This window comes from Salmo salar, chromosome ssa07 (genome assembly GCF_905237065.1).
Source record: "Salmo salar chromosome ssa07, Ssal_v3.1, whole genome shotgun sequence".
Classification (NCBI taxonomy): Eukaryota; Metazoa; Chordata; class Actinopteri; order Salmoniformes; family Salmonidae; genus Salmo; species Salmo salar.
The window spans coordinates 61,896,466-61,916,031 of record NC_059448.1 but is presented as its reverse complement, the minus strand read 5'-3'; the positions used below and the strand labels follow the sequence as shown (position 1 = coordinate 61,916,031).

Sequence of the window (19,566 nt, the reverse complement as noted above, 5' to 3'; positions counted from 1 at the left end):
TGTAGAGAGGAGAGGAACCTGGTACTCCCCTCAGAGATGTACTGTCTGCTGTAGAGAGGAGAGGAGAGGAACCTGGTACTCCCCTCAGAGATGTACTGTCTGCTGTAGAGAGGAGAGGAGAGGAGAGGAGCCTGGTACTCCCCTCAGAGATTTACTGTCTGCTGTAGAGAGGAGAGGAGCCTGGTACTCCACTCAGAGATGTACTGTCTGCTGTAGAGAGGAGAGGTACCTGGTACTCCCCTCAGAGATGTACTGTCTGCTGTAGAGAGGAGAGGAACCTGGTACTCCACTCAGAGATCTACTGTCTGCTGTAGAGAGGAGAGGAACCTGGTACTCCCCTCAGAGATGTACTGTCTGCTGTAGAGAGGAGAGGAGCCTGGTACTCCCCTCAGAGATGTACTGTCTGCTGTAGAGAGGAGAGGAGCCTGGTACTCCCCTCAGAGATGTACTGTCTACTGTAGAGAGGAGAGGAACCTGGTACTCCACTCAGAGATGTACTGTCTGCTGTAGAGAGGAGAGGAACCTGGTACTCCCCTCAGAGATGTACTGTCTGCTGTAGAGAGGAGAGGAGTCTGGTACTCCACTCAGAGATGTACTGTCTGCTGTAGAGAGGAGAGGAACCTGGTACTCCCCTCAGAGATGTACTGTCTGCTGTAGAGAGGAGAGGAACCTGGTACTCCCCTCAGAGATGTACTGTCTACTGTAGAGAGGAGAGGAACCTGGTACTCCCCTCAGAGATGTACTGTCTGCAGAAGAACCAGAGCGGGAGGCTACATGGCAACAAGGCTCTTCAGTTATGTAAATGTCCCATTGTGGCTGTTGAAACTTTCACCACACGCAAGGCATGCAGAATTGGAGCATGACCGTATTGTGTGTGTGTGTGTGTGTGTGTGTGTGTGTGTGTGTGTGTGTGTGTGTGTGTGTGTGTGTGTGTGTGTGTGTGTGTGTGTGTGTGCATATTGCAGCCAGCTTTAGATGCAGCCTAAGGAGGTGTTAGTACAGCTGAGGCCCAGTGGCTGATTAGACTAAACCCTGACGTGTTCACGTGGCAGAAATAACCTCCTGTACTGCTCTTTTCCACCGCCGTCCCGGCGCCAACCGCTCTTCGCCGACCGCTCTGCGCCGACCGCTCCACACCGACTGCTCCACCCCGGCTTAACCATTGGTAAAGAATTAACTAAGCAACAATCTTTACATAATTACAGTGTGATGGAGGACACTTCTCAGTGGCCTACTGTAACCTAAAGGGTGTGATGGAGGACACTTGTCAGTGGCCTACTGTAACCTAAAGGGTGTGATGGAGGGCACTTCTCAGTGGTCTACTGTATCCTAAAGGGTGTGACGGAGGACACTTGTCAATGACTCTACTGTATCCTAAAGGGTGTGACGGAGGACACTTGTCAATGACTCTACTGTAACCTAAAGGGTGTGATGGAGGACACTTCTCAGTAGCCTACTGTATCCTAAAGGGTGTGATGGAGGACACTTCTCAGTAGCCTACTGTAACCTAAAGGGAGTGATGGAGGACACTTCTCAGTGGCCTACTGTATCCCAAAGGGTGTGACGGAGGACACTTCTCAGTGGTCTACTGTATCCTAGAGGGTGTGATGGAGGGCACTTCTCAGTGGTCTACTGTATCCTAGAGGGTGTGATGGAGGACACTTGTCAATGACTCTACTGTAACCTAAAGGGTGTGACGGAGGACATTTGTCAATGGCTCTACTGTAACCTAAAGGGTGTGATGGAGGACACTTGTCAATGACTCTACTGTATCCTAGAGGGTGTGATGGAGGACACTTGTCAATGACTCTACTGTAACCTAAAGGGTGTGATGGAGGACACTTGTCAATGACTCTACTGTAACCTAAAGGGTGTGATGGAGGACACTTGTCAATGACTCTACTGTAACCTAAAGGGTGTGATGGAGGACACTTGTCAATGACTCTACTGTATCCTAGAGGGTGTGATGGAGGACACTTGTCAATGACTCTACTGTATCCTAGAGGGTGTGATGGAGGACACTTGTCAATGACTCTACTGTAACCTAAAGGATGTGATGGAGGACACTTGTCAATGACTCTACTGTATCCTAGAGGGTGTGATGGAGGACACTTGTCAATGACTCTACTGTAACCTAAAGGGTGTGATGGAGGACACTTGTAAATGTCTCTACTGTAACCTAAAGGGTGTGATGGAGGACACTTGTCAATGACTCTACTGTAACCTAGAGGGAAATATAGTTTGACTCCATGCCAGTTGGTTTCTGCCCTCTTGCCAACTACTTGTCACTCAAGGTCATGCCAATGTTAGGCATCAAAATACCATAAGGAACAGGAAGCTGATTGTCCCTCCAACTACCACCAATCAATTTGAACCATAGAAACAGACTGGCCCTCCAACTACCACCAATCAATTTGAACCATAGAAACAGACTGGCCCTCCTTCTACCACCAATCAATTTGAACCATAGAAACAGACTGGCCCAGACTGGCCCAATTTGAACCATAGAAACAGACTGGCCCAGACTGGCCCAATTTGAACCATAGAAACAGACTAGCCCAGACTGGCCCAATTTGAACCATTTACAGAATCATATACTCCCTATAGCTAGGGCCCTGTGTTTTGCACCATCATGTGACAGGCCTGGAATCAAACCTTTTCCATCAAACTGTCAACTTTCCTTTCTCTGTCAGATGGTCCAGCACCATCCTAAGAAAATAGCTTTCATTTCTGGTACAACTCTTATTTTAGGAAAAGGCTTAAAATACAGAACCAAATCTTTGAATGTCACATGATTGTGCAAAACACAAGACAGTAGACCTGTTTAACATCATCCTCTGGGTTGTTCAGTCTGACCTCTGGGTGGTTCAGTCTGACCTCTGGGTGGTTCAGTCTGACCTCTGGGTTGTTCAGTCTGACCTCTGGGTGGTTCAGTCTGACCTCTGGGTTGTTCAGTCTGACCTCTGGGTGGTTCAGTCTGACCTCTGGGTTGTTCAGTCTGACCTCTGGGTTGTTCAGTCTGACCTCTGGGTGGTTCAGTCTGTACTGTAGACCTGTATAACACCATCCTCTGGGTGGTTCAGTCTGACCTCTGGGTGGTTCAGTCTGTACTGTAGACCTGTTTAACACCATCCTCTGGGTTGTTCAGTCTGACCTCTGGGTGGTTCAGTCTGTACTGTAGACCTGTATAACATCATCCTCTGGGTGGTTCAGTCTGTACTGTAGACCTGTATAACATCATCCTCTGGGTGGTTCAGTCTGACCTCTGGGTGGTTCAGTCTGTACTGTAGACCTGTATAACACCATCCTCTGGGTGGTTCAGTCTGACCTCTGGGTGGTTCGTCGACGTTCAGTCTGACCTCTGGGTTGTTTAGTCGACCTCTGGGTTGTCAGTCGCCTGTGGTTAACAGCCATCCTCTGGGTGGTTCAGTCTGACCTCTGGGTGGTTCAGTCTGACCTCTGGGTGGTTCAGTCTGATCTCTGGGTTGTTCAGTCTGACCTCTGGGTGGTTCAGTCTGACCTCTGGGTGGTTCAGTCTGTACTGTAGACCTGTATAACATCATCCTCTGGGTGGTTCAGTCTGACCTCTGGGTGGTTCAGTCTGTACTGTAGACCTGTTTAACACCATCCTCTGGGTTGTTCAGTCTGACCTCTGGGTGGTTCAGTCTGACCTCTGGGTGATTCAGTCTGATCTCTGGGTTGTTCAGTCTGACCTCTGGGTGGTTCAGTCTGACCTCTGGGTGGTTCAGTCTGTACTGTAGACCTGTATAACATCATCCTCTGGGTGGTTCAGTCTGACCTCTGGGTGGTTCAGTCTGTACTGTAGACCTGTATAACACCATCCTCTGGGTTGTTCAGTCTGACCTCTGGGTTGTTCAGTCTGACCTCTGGGTTGTTCAGTCTGACCTCTGGGTGGTTCAGTCTGACCTCTGGGTTGTTCAGTCTGACCTCTGGGTTGAACAGTCTGACATCTGGGTCATACAGTCTGACATCTGGGTTGTTCAGTCTGACCTCTGGGTTGTTCAGTCTGACCTCTGGGTGGTTCAGTCTGTACTGTAGACCTGTATAACATCATCCTCTGGGTGGTTCAGTCTGACCTCTGGGTGGTTCAGTCTGTACTGTAGACCTGTATAACATCATCCTCTGGGTGGTTCAGTCTGACCTCTGGGTGGTTCAGTCTGATCTCTGGGTTGTTCAGTCTGACCTCTGGGTTGAACAGTCTGACCTCTGGGTGGTTCAGTCTGACCTCTGGGTGGTTCAGTCTGTACTGTAGACCTGTATAACATCATCCTCTGGGTGGTTCAGTCTGACCTCTGGGTGGTTCAGTCTGACCTCTGGGTGGTTCAGTCTGACCTCTGGGTGGTTCAGTCTGACCTCTGGGTGGTTCAGTCTGACCTCTGGGTGGTTCAGTCTGATCTCTGGGTTGTTCAGTCTGACCTCTGGGTTGTTCAGTCTGACCTCTGGGTGGTTCAGTCTGACCTCTGGGTGGTTCAGTCTGATCTCTGGGTTGTTCAGTCTGATCTCTGGGTGGTTCAGTCTGACCTCTGGGTTGTTCAGTCTGACCTCTGGGTGGTTCAGTCTGACCTCTGGGTTGTTCAGTCTGACCTCTGGTGACTGTGTTTAACCGACGGAGGAGTCACTACTGTACTGTATACAGTACCTTCGGAAAGTATTCAGACCCCTTGACTTGTTCCACATTTTGTTAGGTTACAGCCTTATTCTAAAATTGATTAAATTGTTTTTTTTCCCCCTCGTCAATCTACACACAATACCCCATAATGACAAATCAAAAACAGATTTTTAGACATTTTTGTTAATTCAATAAAAATAAAGAACTGAAATATCATATTTACTTAAGTATTTAGACCCTTTACTCAGTACTTTGTTGAGGCACCTTTGGCAGCGATTACAGCCTCGAGTCTTCTTGGGTATGACGCTACAAGCTTGGCACATCTGTATTTGGGGAGTTTCACTCATTCTTCTCTGCAGATCCTCTTAAGCTCTGTCAGGTTGGATGGGGAGCGTCGCTGAACAGCTATTTTCAGGTTTCTCCAGAGATGTTCAAGTCCGGGCTCTGGCTGGGCCTCTCAAGGACAATCAGAAACTTGTCCCGAAGCCACTCCTGCGTTGTCTTGGTTGTGTGGTTAGGGTCATTGTCCTGTTGGAAGGTGAACCTTGGCCCCAGTCTAAGGTCCTGAGCGCTCTAGAGGAGGTTTTCATCAAGGATCTCTCTGTACTTTGCTCCATTCATCTTTCCCTTGATACTGACTAGCCTCCCAGTCCCTGCCGCTGAAAAACATCCCCACAGCATGATGCTGCCACCACCATGCTTCACCGCAGGGATGGCGCAAGGTGTCTTCCAGATGTGACGCTTGGCAATCTTGGTTTCATCAGACCAGAGAATCTTGTTTCTCATGGTCTGAGAGTCTTTAGGTGCCTTTTGGCAAACTCCAAGCGGGCTGTCATGTGCCTTTTACTGAGGAGTGGCTTCCATCTGGCCACTCTACCATAAAGGCCTAATTGGTGGAGTGCTGCAGAAATGGTTGTCCTTCTGGAAGGTTCTCCCATCACCACAGAGGAACTCTAGAGCTCTGTCAGAGTGACCATCTGGTTCTTGGTCACCTCTCTGACCAAGGCCCTTCTCCCGATTGCTCAGTTTGGCCGGGCGGCCATTCAAGAATGATGGAGTCCGCTGTGTACTTGGGGACCTTCAATGCTGCAGAAATATTTTGGTATCCTTCCACAGATCTGTGCCTCAACACAATCCTGTCTCGGAGCTCTAAGGACAATTCCTTTGCCCTCATGGCTTGGTTTTTGTTCTGGCATGCACTGTCAACTGTGGGACCTTATATAGACAGGTGTGTACTTTTCCAAATCATGTCCAATCAATAGAATTTATCACAGGTGGACTCCAATCAAGTTGTAGAAACATCTCAAGGATGATCAATGGAAACAGGATGCATCTGAGATCAATTTCGAGTCTCACAGCAAAGGGTCTGTATACTTATGTAAATACGTTTTTCTGTTTTTTAATTTTCAATACATTTGCTAAAATTTGTAAAACTGTTTTTGTTTAGTCATTATTTGGTATTGTGTGTAAATTGATGAGGGTTTTTGTATTTTTTCAATCCATTTTAGAATAAGGCTTTAACGTAACAAAATGTTGAAAAAGTCAAGGGTTCTAAATACTTTCCAAGCGCACTGTAAGTGCGTCCCAAATGTAACCCTGTTCCCTTTGTAGTGCACTACTTTTAACCAGAGCTCTCATAGGGAATTGGGTGCCATTTGGGATGCAGCCGAGGTCTCCCTCCTTCCCTCCACGGCCAGCAGCTCAGGCCCTCAGGTGCCACACACTCATTATCTCACACACACGCTACACACAACACACCCACCCACACACAACACACACACACACACAACACACACCCACACACACACACGCAACACACGCACACACACACACACACACACACACACACACACACACACACACACACACACACACACACACACACACACACACACACACACACACACACACACACACACACACACACACACACACACACACACACACACACACACACACACACACACACACACACCTCAGCAGTAGGGCTGTCTATTGACCTTAACACAGAGTCTGTGTCTGTAAAGGGTGAGGACGACCCATCACATAACCTCTCTCCACCCTGCCAACCAGTACATCACTTCCCTGAGAGTAGATTGAACCGCTACCCCCACCACTTTACCTGCTACAATATAACTCTAGGAAATAACAGAGGAAGGATAGACAGACATGGACAAAATAAGCAAGTGAGTCCTCACACAAAACTTTCTTCCTTTACACTGTAAAACAGTTTACAAGAATTCAAGTCATGTTAACACTATTGCCCCTCTTCGTCCAGCTGGGTTAAAAAGGGATGGAATCTTAGAACATGGATCATTATCTCCATAGAATAACACGGATCATTATCTCCATAGAATAACATGGATCATTATCTCCATAGAATAACATGGATCATTATCTCCATAGAATAACTTGGATCATTATCTCCATAGAATAACTTGGATCATTATCTCCATAGAATAACTTGGATCATTATCTCCATAGAATAACATGGATCATTATCTCCATAGAATAACTTGGATCATTATCTCCATAGAATAACTTGGATCATTATCTCCATAGAATAACTTGGATCATTATCTCCATAGATTAACTTGGATCATTATCTCCATAGAATAACATGGATCATTATCTCCATATCCATATAATGTTCTATAGGATCCATCATCCACTAGCGTGATGATGATGATGATGATGAGCTGTCGTGCTTTAACAAATTTTCACATAATTATGTCTGCGTTCCAAATGGCACCCTATTCCCTACATAGTGCACTACCCTATGGGCCCTGGTCAAAATAAGTGCACTATATAGGGAATAGGGTGCCATTTGGGACACAAATGAGCCTATGTTATAATCACTCAGCCCAGTGTGTGGTGTGATGGTTATAATCACTCAGCCCTGTGGGTGGTATGATGGTTACTACTGTACTCTATAATACATGTTATAATCACTCAGCCCAGTTAGTGGTGTGATGGTTACTACTGTACTCTATAATACATGTTATAATCACTCAGCCCTGTGGGTGGTGTGATGGTTATAATCACTCAGCCCTGTGGGTGGTGTGATGGTTACTACTGTACTCTATAATTCATGTTATAATCACTCAGCCCTGTGGGTGGTGTGATGGTTACTACTGTACTCTATAATACATGTTATAATCACTCAGCCCTGTGGGTGGTGTGATGGTTATAATCACTCAGCCCTGTGGGTGGTATGATGGTTACTACTGTACTCTATAATACATGTTATAATCACTCAGCCCCGTTAGTGGTGTGGTGGTTACTACTGTACTCTATAATACATGTTATAATCACTCAGCCCTGTGGGTGGTGTGATGGTCATAATCACTCAGCCCTGTGGGTGGTGTGATGGCTACTACTGTACTCTATAATACATGTTATAATCACTCAGCCCTGTGGGTGGTGTGATGGTTACTACTGTACTCTATAATACATGTTATAATCACTCAGCCCTGTGGGTGGTATGATGGTTACTACTGTACTCTATAATACATGTTATAATCACTCAACCCTGTGGGTGGTGTGATGGTTATAATCACTCAGCCCTGTGGGTGGTGGATGGTTATAATCACTCAGCCCTGTGGGTGGTGTGACGGTTACTACTGTACTCTATAATACATGTTATAATCACTCAGCCCTGTGGGTGGTGTGATGGTTACTACTGTACTCTATAATGCATGTTATAATCACTCAGCCCTGTGGGTGGTGTGATGGTTATAATCACTCAGCCCTGTGGGTGGTGTGATGGTTATAATCACTCAGCCCAGTCGGTGGTTTGATGGTTCTAATCACTCAGCCCTGTAGGTGGTGTGATGGTTACTACTGTATTCTATAATACATGTTATAATCACTCAGCCCTGTGGGTGGTGTGATGGTTACTACTGTACTTTATAATACATGTTATAATCACTCAGCCCTGTGGGTGGTGTGATGGTTACTACTGTACTTTATAATACATGTTATAATCACTCAGCCCTGTGGGTGGTGTGATGGTTATAATCACTCAGCCCTGTGGGTGGTATGATGGTTACTACTGTACTCTATTATACATGTTATAATCACTCAGCCCTGTGGGTGGTGTGATGGTTACTACTGTGCTCTATAATACATGTTATAATCACTCAGCCCTGTGGGTGGTGTGATGGTTACTACTGTACTCTATTATACATGTTATAATCACTCAGCCCTGTGGGTGGTGTGATGGTTATAATCACTCAGCCCTGTGGGTGGTGTGATGGTTATAATCACTCAGCCCTGTGGGTGGTGTGATGGTTACTACTGTACTCTATAATACATGTTATAATCACTCAGCCCTGTGGGTGGTGTGATGGTTATAATCACTCAGCCCTGTGGGTGGTGTGATGGTTATAATCACTCAGCCCTGTGGGTGGTGTGATGGTTACTACTGTACTCTATTATACATGTTATAATCTCTCAGCCCTGTGGGTGGTGTGATGGTTATAATCACTCAGCCCTGTGGGTGGTATGATGGTTACTACTGTACTCTATGATACATGTTATAATCTCTCAGCCCTGTGGGTGGTGTGATGGTTATAATCACTCAGCCCTGTGGGTGGTGTGATGGTTATAATCACTCAGCCCTGTGGGTGGTATGATGGTTACTACTGTACTCTATTATACATGTTATAATCTCTCAGCCCTGTGGGTGGTGTGATGGTTATAATCACTCAGCCCTGTGGGTGGTATGATGGTTACTACTGTACTCTATGATACATGTTAATATCACTCAGCCCTGTGGGTGGTATGATGGTTACTACTGTACTCTATGATACATGCGCCTGTTTACTGCAGTGACAGGAATTGATGGATTGTCCTCTTGTTTACCATACAAGAGAAACACCACATTACTCAGTGTGTGTTCATCACAGTCAGGCTGTTTTCCCCTCTAGCACTGTGACTCTCTGTCTCACTATAGTGTAGACTGGTAAGACCATCCATTCAGTGTGTGTATGCGGTGTGTGTGTGTGTGTGTGTGTGTGTGTGTGTGTGTGTGTGTGTGTGTGTGTGTGTGTGTGTGTGTGTGTGTGTGTGTGTGTGTGTGTGTGGTGGTGGTGGTGGGGTATGTGTGTATGTGTGTGTTTGCATGCGTGTGCTCGTGTGGATGGATGTCCACATCGACGGCACCATGCATCAGCCTGTTCCTCGCCGGCGACGCTGAGAGTAGCGATCACTCTTACCACAGGAAATACATGTCAAACTAAATGACACCTCGCTGTTCTCTACCCTCCCTCGCTCTCTGTCGACATACACATGCAGGAACAAAATATAGTTCTATGGTTCTATGTTGATGATGATGTTAACATTAACATCAACATAGAACCACAGAACTATATTTTGTTCCTGCATGTGTATGTCGACATAACTACTTAGAGCCTCCATGATATCATCATCATAGAACTACGAGAGCCTCCATGATACAAAACTAGAGAGCCTCCATGATATCATCATCATAGAACTACGTAGAGCCTCAGATATCATCATAGAATACGAGAGCCTCCATGATATCATCATCATAGAACTACGCAGAGCCTCCATGACATCATCATCATAGAACTACGCAGAGCCTCCATGACATCATCATCATAGAACTACGTAGAGCCTCCATGACATCATCATAGAACTACTTAGAGCCTCCATGACATCATCATAGAACTACTTAGAGCCTCCATGACATCATCATAGAACTATTTAGAGCCTCCATGACATCATCATCATAGAACTACGTAGAGCCTCCATGACATCATCATCATCATAGAACTACTTAGAACCTCCATGATATCATCATCATAGAACTACTTAGAGCCTCCATGACATCATCATAGAACTATGTAGAGCCTCCATGACATTAGCATCATCATAGAACTACTTAGAGCCTCCAAAACATTAGCATCATCATAGAACTACATAGAGCCTCCATGACATTAGCATCATCATAGAACTACTTAGAGCCTCCAAAACATTAGCATCATCATAGAACTACATAGAGCCTACATGACATTAGCATCACCATAGAACTACTTAGAGCCTCCATGACATCATCATCAACATAGAACTACTTAGAGCCTCCATCACAGTACATCATCATCATAGAACTACTTAGAGCCTCCATGACATCATCATCAACATAGAACTACTTAGAGCCTCCATTACAGTACATCATTATCATAGAACTACTTAGAGCCTCCATGACATCATCATCAACATAGAACTACTTAGAGCCTCCATTACAGTACATCAACGTCATAGAACTAATTAGAGCCTCCATGACATCAACATCAACATTGACCTACTTAGAGCCTCCATTACAGTACATCAACGTCATAGAACTAATTAGAGCCTCCATGACATCAACATCAACATAGAACTACTTAGAGCCTCCATTACAGTACATCATCATCATAGAACTACTTAGAGAATCCATGACATCAGCATAGAACTACTTAGAGACTCCATGACATCATCATCATAGAACTAGTTAGAGCCTCCATGACATCATCATCATAGAACTACTTAGAGACTCCATGACATCATAATCATGGAACTAGTTAGAGCCTCCATGACATCATCATCATAGAACTAGTTAGAGCCTCCATGACATCAACCTAGAACTACTTAGAGCCTCCATTACAGTACATCAACATCATATAACTACTTAGAGAATCCATGACATCATAATCATGGAACTAGTTAGAGCCTCCATGACATCATCATCATGGAACTAGTTAGAGCCTCCATGACATCAACATTGAACTACTTAGAGCCTCCATTACAGTACATCAACATCATATAACTACTTAGAGAATCCATGACATCATAATCATGGAACTAGTTAGAGCCTCCATGACATCAACATTGAACTACTTAGAGCCTCCATGACATCAACATTGAACTACTTAGAGCCTCCATGGGGATTCGAACAAGCGACGTTCCGGTTACTGTCCCAACCTGCCACCCACATGACCATGGCTCCTACAGGCCTATTGAAGAGTCTAGATGAACATGTTACCTGAAAGACTTGTTCAAAACACTTACAGTACACACACACAAACACACTCACGCACACACGCACGGACGCACTCACAAACACACACACAAACACACTCACGCATGCACACACTCACAAACACACACACGCTCGGACGCACTCACACACACACACACAGACTCACACACACACACACACACACACACACACACACACACACACACACACACACACACACACACACACACACACACACACACACACACAGACACACAGACACACACACACACACACACAGACACTAATGCCGTAGCATTCAATTGCCGCGGGCTCCAGAGACAAGCACAGCAGCTTCAAATCAGCTGAGTGGCAGCAGACATTTAACAGAATTCCCTGTGAGGCTGCATGAGGACTAACAAACTAATGAAACAATGTGGACCAAAGGGAATGTGTGTGTGTGTGTGTGTGTGTGTGTGTGTGTGTGTGTGTGTGTGTGTGTGTGTGTGTGTGTGTGCTTGTGTGTGTGTGTGTGTCGACAGCAGTAGAACGACAGAACTGAACCAGTGCTTTATTTCCCACATCCTCTCATTCTTTTTCCTTCCTTCCTTCCTTCCTTCCTTCCTTCCCTCCTTCCTTCCTTCCTCCCTCCCTTCCTCCCTTCCTTCCTCCCTCCCTTCCTCCCTTCCTCCTTCTCTCCCTCCCTTCCTTTCTCCAGATCCGGCTGTATGCCAGGCCCAACGCCATCCAGAGCGGAGCGGGTGACTACGCTCTCCACATCACAAAGAGACTCCTCCAGTTCTATGAGGATTACTTCAAAGTCAAATACTCCCTGCCCAAATTAGGTGAGACACGTGGGACCCGGGGCTAACCTAACTCTGTACTGTTCTGTTCTGTACTGCGTGGTTGGAATACTGCTTCTCACCAAGGTACACACACACACACACACACACACACACACACACACACACACACACACACACACACACACACACACACACACACACACACACACACACACACACACACACACACACACATACAGCAAGGCTTGTTGTCGATAGTGAGAGGATTTCCTGAACAGGGGAATCCTTGGTGTGGAAGGCTATTCTGTATTGCTATGGCTACATTACCCTGTGCAGAATGGTAGCCCTTTTAAAGACAGTTTATTCTATGGCTACGTTACCCTGTGCAGAATGGTAGCCCTTTTAAAGACAGTTTATTCTATGGCTACGTTACCCTGTGCAGAATGGTAGCCCTTTTAAAGACAGTTTATTCTATGGCTACGTTACCCTGTGCAGAATGCTAGCCCTTTTAAAGACAGTTTCTTCTATGGCTACGTTACCCTGTGCAGAATGGTAGCCCTTTTAAAGACAGTTTATTCTATGGCTACGTTACCCTGTGCAGAATGGTAGCCCTTTTAAAGACAGTTTATTCTATGGCTACGTTACCCTGTGCAGAATGGTAGCCCTTTTAAAGACTCCACTCTGTGATTGTCAGAATTCAGTAGTGTAATGTTCATTCTAGGGCTGTTAGATTGTTGGAATCATCGGTTGTGATTTCTCTGTAGTTGATGTGTGTATGGCGGTTTGTGTGTGTGTGTGTAGGTCTATTTGTGTGTATGTAAATGTGTGTGTGTGTCTCTGTGTGTGTGTATGTGTGTGTGTGTGCAGCCTGACATCAGAAGTCTACTCTGTCGGTGTCTCTCTCCATTGGGTTTCTGTCAGTTTGGCGTGTTCATTTAAATATACCCATCAATCTTCCCCAACAGACTCCTTCTCTCCCTCTCTCCCTTTCTCCTTGTCTCCCTCCCTCTTTGACACTCTCCCGCTCTCTCTCTCCCTCTCAATCCCTCCCTCCTGTCTTCCTCCCTCCTTTCCTCTCTCCATCTCTCTCCCTCCCTCTCAATCCCTCCCTCTCTCCCGTCTCCCACTCTCCCTTCCTCCTTGCCTCTCTCCTGCTCTCTCCCTCCCTCACAATCCCTCCCGTCTCCCTCCCTATTTTCCTCTCTCTCTCCCGCTCTCTCCCTCCCTCTCAATCCCTCCCTCCCGTCTCCCTCCCTCCTTTCCTCTCTCCCGCTCTCTCCCTCCCTCTCAATCCCTCCCTCCCGTCTCCCTCCCTCTCAATCCCTCCCTCCCGCCAGCTCTCTCCCCACTTGTGTGTGCTCTTAAATGCCCTCCCTCCCTCGCTGCCTCCCCCCTCCCTCCCTCCCTCGCTGCCTCCCTCTCTCCCGGCGGCGCTAGGCTCCATCTGCTAGCTGTGGCAGCATGGCGTTGTGCGGAATGGCAAGGCAAGGCTCCACGGGGCTCACTGGAGAACTAACCCAACTGCTTCAGGGCCTCAGAATGTAGTGTACTTTAACACACAGGCATCAGTCTCTGTCTGTCTATAGCATATATTAGGAGACAGAGCTCCTGGTGGTTCCTTTGTTATTATTGTTGTTGTTGTTGTACGGTTATGGAAAAGGAGCATGGGTAAAGTATTTATCAGGGTGTCATAGCTGCATTTTAAGTATCCATCTTGTCTCTCTGTGGCTGCTGAGATGCGCTTTACCAAAATGGTTGTTGTCATACGTTCATCTCATAAGGACCCATTTGAATTGGTATTTCCTTTTCTGAAATGTGCTCCCCACTGATTGCTAACATGTATTTTGTTGGCCTCTTCTCCCTACTAATACAGTTTCATAAGTAGGAATGTGATATAGAGCTGATTGCATATGGTTTCATGTAGTCACCTTCAGAAGTGTTTGAGGAGTTTGACTGTATTGACTTGGTTGGCAAACATTTTTTATAGGAGCAAGGAGTCAAGTAAGGATCTATCTAGATATCTAGAAATCTAGAAATCTCTAGATCTGTCTGTCTGTCTGTCTGTCTGTCTGTCTGTCTGTCTGTCTGTCTGTCTGTCTGTCTGTCTGTCTGTCTGTCTGTCTGTCTGTCTGTCTGTCTGTCTGTCTGTCTGGTGACCTCATCTATTGTTCTTCTCTAAGTAAACAACCTAGCCTATTAGAGAATCTGGAGGTGTGGCTTGTTGGAGGCGTGGCCTTGGTCTTTGGCCACCCATGGAATAAATTGTCATGTCAGTCCATGTGGTATGTTGTAGTCTGTTAGTGAAGCCAAAGCCTGTACACTGTCACTTCTACTGTGTTAATGAGACTAACATACACTCACTGGCCAGTTTATTAGGTACTCTACCCTGTTCATGAAAATGGATTGCTCCTATAGAAAGTGAGTCATTTGGCTGTGGCTTGCTATATACAGCAGGCAGACAGGCATTGCGACATTCAGTTACTGTTTGATTGGATGTTAGAATGGGTAACACGAGTGACCTAAGAGACTATAAGCGTTGTATGATCGTCGGTGCCAGGTGCGCTGGATCTGCTGTCTCATTAACGGCTGCTCTCCTCTTCACACACGACAGTGTCTAGGGTTTACAGAGAATGGTGCGACCAACAAAAAACATCCAATCAGCGGCAATACTGTGGGTGAAAACAGCTTGTTGATGAGAGGTTCAATGAGAATGGAAAGAATGGTGCAAGCTAACAGGTGGGCCACAAACAGACAAATAACGGCTCAGAACAACAGTGGTGCAGAATGGCATCTCGAAAGCACACAACACGTCAATCCTTGTCACAGATTGGCTATTGCAGCAGACGACCACTCTGGGTTCCTATCAGATAAAAACAAGAAGCAGCAGCTCTTGCGGGGAATGTTTTCCTGGCACACGTTAGGTCCCTTGATACCAGTTGAGCAACGATTGAACATTATTGCTGACCAAACCCAACAGAGCCTCTTTGGGATGAGATGGAACGGGGCTGTTGGCAGCATGAACGTACCGCCGTCCAATCAGCAGCCTGATGCCATCACGTCAGCATGGACCAACATCCCTGTGGTACGTTTCTGACACCTTGTAGAATCCATGCCCCAAAACATGCACGGTGTTCTGGAGGAAAAGTGTGTGGGGGGGGGTCCGACCCAGTTGTAGATGGGTGTACCTAATAAACTGTCCTCTGAGTGTAAGTGCATGTGGTACCAAAGAGCCTACTGGAGTTCCATTGTTACGACAGTCCCCATTTTGTTACATTGGTGTCAGAAGTGGGATGGTGTCCGTGGGGCCATCAGAGAGGTGTGTCGACGTGAGGGACTTGCAATAGAGAAGTGTAGGGACAGGCTCTCCCGAAGGAACGGGGTAATGGAGCAACCTTAACCCAACACCTAGTCACCTCAACCCAACACCTAGTCACCTTAACCCAACACCTAGTCACCTTAACCCAACACCTAGTCACCTTAACCCAACACCTAGTCACCTTAACCCAACACCTAGTCACCTTAACCCAACACCTAGTCACCTTAACCCAACACCTAGTCACCTCAACACCTAGTCACCTCAACCCAACACCTAGTCACCTTAACCCAACACCTAGTCACCTTAACCCAACACCTAGTCACCTTAACCCAGCACCTAGTCACCTCAACCCAACACCTAGTCACCTTAACCCAACACCTAGTCACCTCAACCCAACACCTAGTCACCTCAACCCAACACCTAGTCACCTCAACCCAACACCTAGTCACCTTAACCCAACACCTAGTCACATCAACACCTAGTCACCTTAACCCAACACCTAGTCACCTTAACCCAACACCTAGTCACCTTAACCCAACACCTAGTCACCTCAACCCAACACCTAGTCACCTTAACCCAACACCTAGTCACCTCAACCCAACACCTAGTCACCTCAACACCTAGTCACCTCAACCCAACATCTAGTCACCTCAACCCAACACCTAGTCACCTTAACCCAACACCTAGTCACCTTAACCCAACACCTAGTCACCTCAACCCAACACCTAGTCACCTTAACCCAACACCTAGTCACCTCAACCCAACACCTAGTCACCTCAACACCTAGTCACCTTAACCCAACACCTAGTCACCTTAACCCAACACCTAGTCACCTTAACCCAACACCTAGTCACCTCAACCCAACACCTAGTCACCTTAACCCAACACCTAGTCACCTCAACCCAACACCTAGTCACCTCAACCCAACACCTAGTCACCTCATCACAACAACCTCATCAACAGGTTCAGACCTCTTGACGTAACGGTAAGGTGCTGGCTTGGCTGTCGATGGACCGGGGTCTGAGTCATGGTCAGGGCGACCCCCCCCCCCCAACCCCGCCCAAATTTGCTACGCTATATTAGGTCTCGTTGGACGAGGGAGAAAATGTCATGACATTGGAAGTTAGATTACTCTGTGTCTCCTCTCTGACAATTCAGGATTGCTTCGTCTGAAATTTCACCCTATTCCCCATCTAGTGCACTATTTAGGGAATAGGTTGTCATTTCAGACATAACTCTGCTCAAAACTAGTGCACTGCGTAGGGATCTGAGCGCCCTGTCAGATTTGCCTCATCACGTCATGGTTCCGGTGTGAAGTGAGGCCTCGGTTAAGACATGTCCTAGATATAATGTGTGTTGTGGTTATATAAAGGCACCATCTGGGTGCTGTGTAGAGACAGCAGTTGGAGGCCCCCAGGACCTAACAGCTAGGGCCATGCAGCACTGATTCATACTGCCTGCCTACTGACACTCTGTTGAATGCAACCACATAGGATGAAATCACATGGAAAGATGGCCTGCCTGTAGCGTATAGCACCGTAGCACACTAACACGCTAGCACCCTAACACACTAGCATGCTAACACGCTAACTCGCTAGCACTCGTACAACACAGCATTTTGAAAACTTCAGAGGAACACGAGGATAATTCTGTTATTTTTTTGTAACTGATTGGGATTGTAGACTGTTCACATAGACCAATCGATCTGTTTTGTAGCCTTTTAAACAATAAAGATTATCTTTGAATATAATTTCATTTCCGACGCTCCTACAGAAGCAGGCCTCATATGTGAAAGGCTTTTAAAGTGGATTTCCTTTATAAACGATAAGAGAAAGACTTAAATAATAGAGGGACAGATAGTTTCATTGAAAGGGCATTGTGTCGTTGTGAACTAATAATGACAGATAGTTTCATTGAAAGGGCATTGTGTCGTTGTGAACTAATAATGACAGATATTTCCATTGAAAGGGCATTGTGTCATTGTGAACTAATAATGACAGATAGTTCCATTGAAAGGGCATTGTGTCATTGTGAACTAATAATGACAGATAGTTTCATTGAAAGGGCATTGTGTCATTGTGAACTAATAATGACAGATATTTCCATTGAAAGGCCATTGTGTCGTTGTGAACTAATAATGACAGATAGTTCCATTGAAAGGGCATTGTGTCGTTGTGAACTAATAATGACAGATAGTTTCATTGAAAGGGCATTGTGTCGTTGTGAACTAATAATGACAGATAGTTTCATTGAAAGGGCATTGTGTCATTGTGAACTAATAATGACAGATAGTTCCATTGAAAGGGCACTATTGACAATGTGTCCTACATTGTTCTAATAAGCACAGATACTTTTCTAAAGGAAGACACTTCCTATAATGGTAAAGGAAGATAGTTCCTACAATGGTAAAGGAAGATAGTTCCTATAATGAAAGGAAGATAGTTCCTGATAATGTAAAGGACAGATAGTTCCATATGGTAAAGGAAGACACTTCCTATAATGGTAAGGAAGATAGTTCCTATAATGAAAGGAAGATAGTGTCATGATAATAAGGAAGATAGTTCCTATAATGAAAGGAAGATACTGTCCTTGATAATGGTAAAGGAAGATAGTTCCTATAATGTAAAGGAAGCATAGTTCCTGATAATGGTAAAGGAAGATAGTTCCTACAATGGTAAAGGAAGATAGTTCCTACAATGGTAAAGGAAGATAGTTCCTACAATGGTAAAGGAAGATAGTTCCTACAATGGTAAAGGAAGATAGTTCCTACAATGGTAAAGGAAGATAGTTCCTATAATGGTAAAGGAAGATAGTTCCTACAATGGTAAAGGAAGATAGTTCCTATAATGGTAAAGGAAGATAGTTCCTATAATGGTAAAGGAAGATAGTTCCTATAATGGTAAAGGAAGATAGTTCCTATAATGGAAAGGAAGATAGTTCCTATAATGGTAAAGGAAGCATAGTGTCCTTGATAATGGTAAAGGAAGATAGTTCCTATAATGTAAAGGGATAAGACACTTCCTATAATGGTAAAGGACAGATAGTTCCTATAATGGTAAAGGAAGACACTTCCTATAATGGTAAAGGAAGATAGTTCCTACAATGGTAAAGGAAGATAGTTCCTATAATGGTAAAGGAAGATAGTTCCTATAATGGTAAAGGAAGATAGTTCCTATAATGGTAAAGGAAGACACTTCCTATAATGGTAAAGGAAGATAGTTCCTATAATGGTAAAGGAAGATAGTTCCTACAATGGTAAAGGAAGACAGTTCCTATAATGGTAAAGGAAGATAGTTCCTATAATGGTAAAGGAAGATAGTTCCTACAATGGTAAAGGAAGATAGTTCCTACAATGGTAAAGGAAGATAGTTCCTATAATGGTAAAGGAAGACAGTTCCTACAATGGTAAAGGAAGATAGTTCCTACAATGGTAAAGGAAGATAGTTCCTACAATGGTAAAGGAAGACAGTTCCTATAATGGTAAAGGAAGATAGTTCCTACAATGGTAAAGGAAGATAGTTCCTATAATGGTAAAGGAAGATAGTTCCTACAATGGTAAAGGAAGATAGTTCCTACAATGCTCTGTAAATAGTTTCCCTTCTCCAGTTTCTTTCTACCATTCTCAACCTCATATTTACTTGTCATTCAGTTTTTCCAGCATTGAGTTCAATTCATTTATTTTCTGTCATTTACCACCCTTGGCGTCACAGCACATTGGCATGTGGCACCAGAGAAAGAAGGGAGAGAGAAGAGAGAGAGGAGGAGAGAGAGAGAGCGATACACTTTTTGA

General features: G+C 45.3%; 1 protein-coding gene across 1 annotated transcript in view; it reads left to right on the top strand.

Annotated features, from left to right (window-relative positions):
* LOC106609815 (thyrotropin-releasing hormone-degrading ectoenzyme) overlaps positions 1-19,566 on the top strand; it is a 436,096-nt gene that overhangs the window by 65,288 nt on the left and 351,242 nt on the right. Inside the window, 1 exon segment of the mRNA XM_045722407.1 lies at positions 12,373-12,499. Within this exon segment, the coding sequence (XP_045578363.1) occupies positions 12,373-12,499 (127 nt within the window).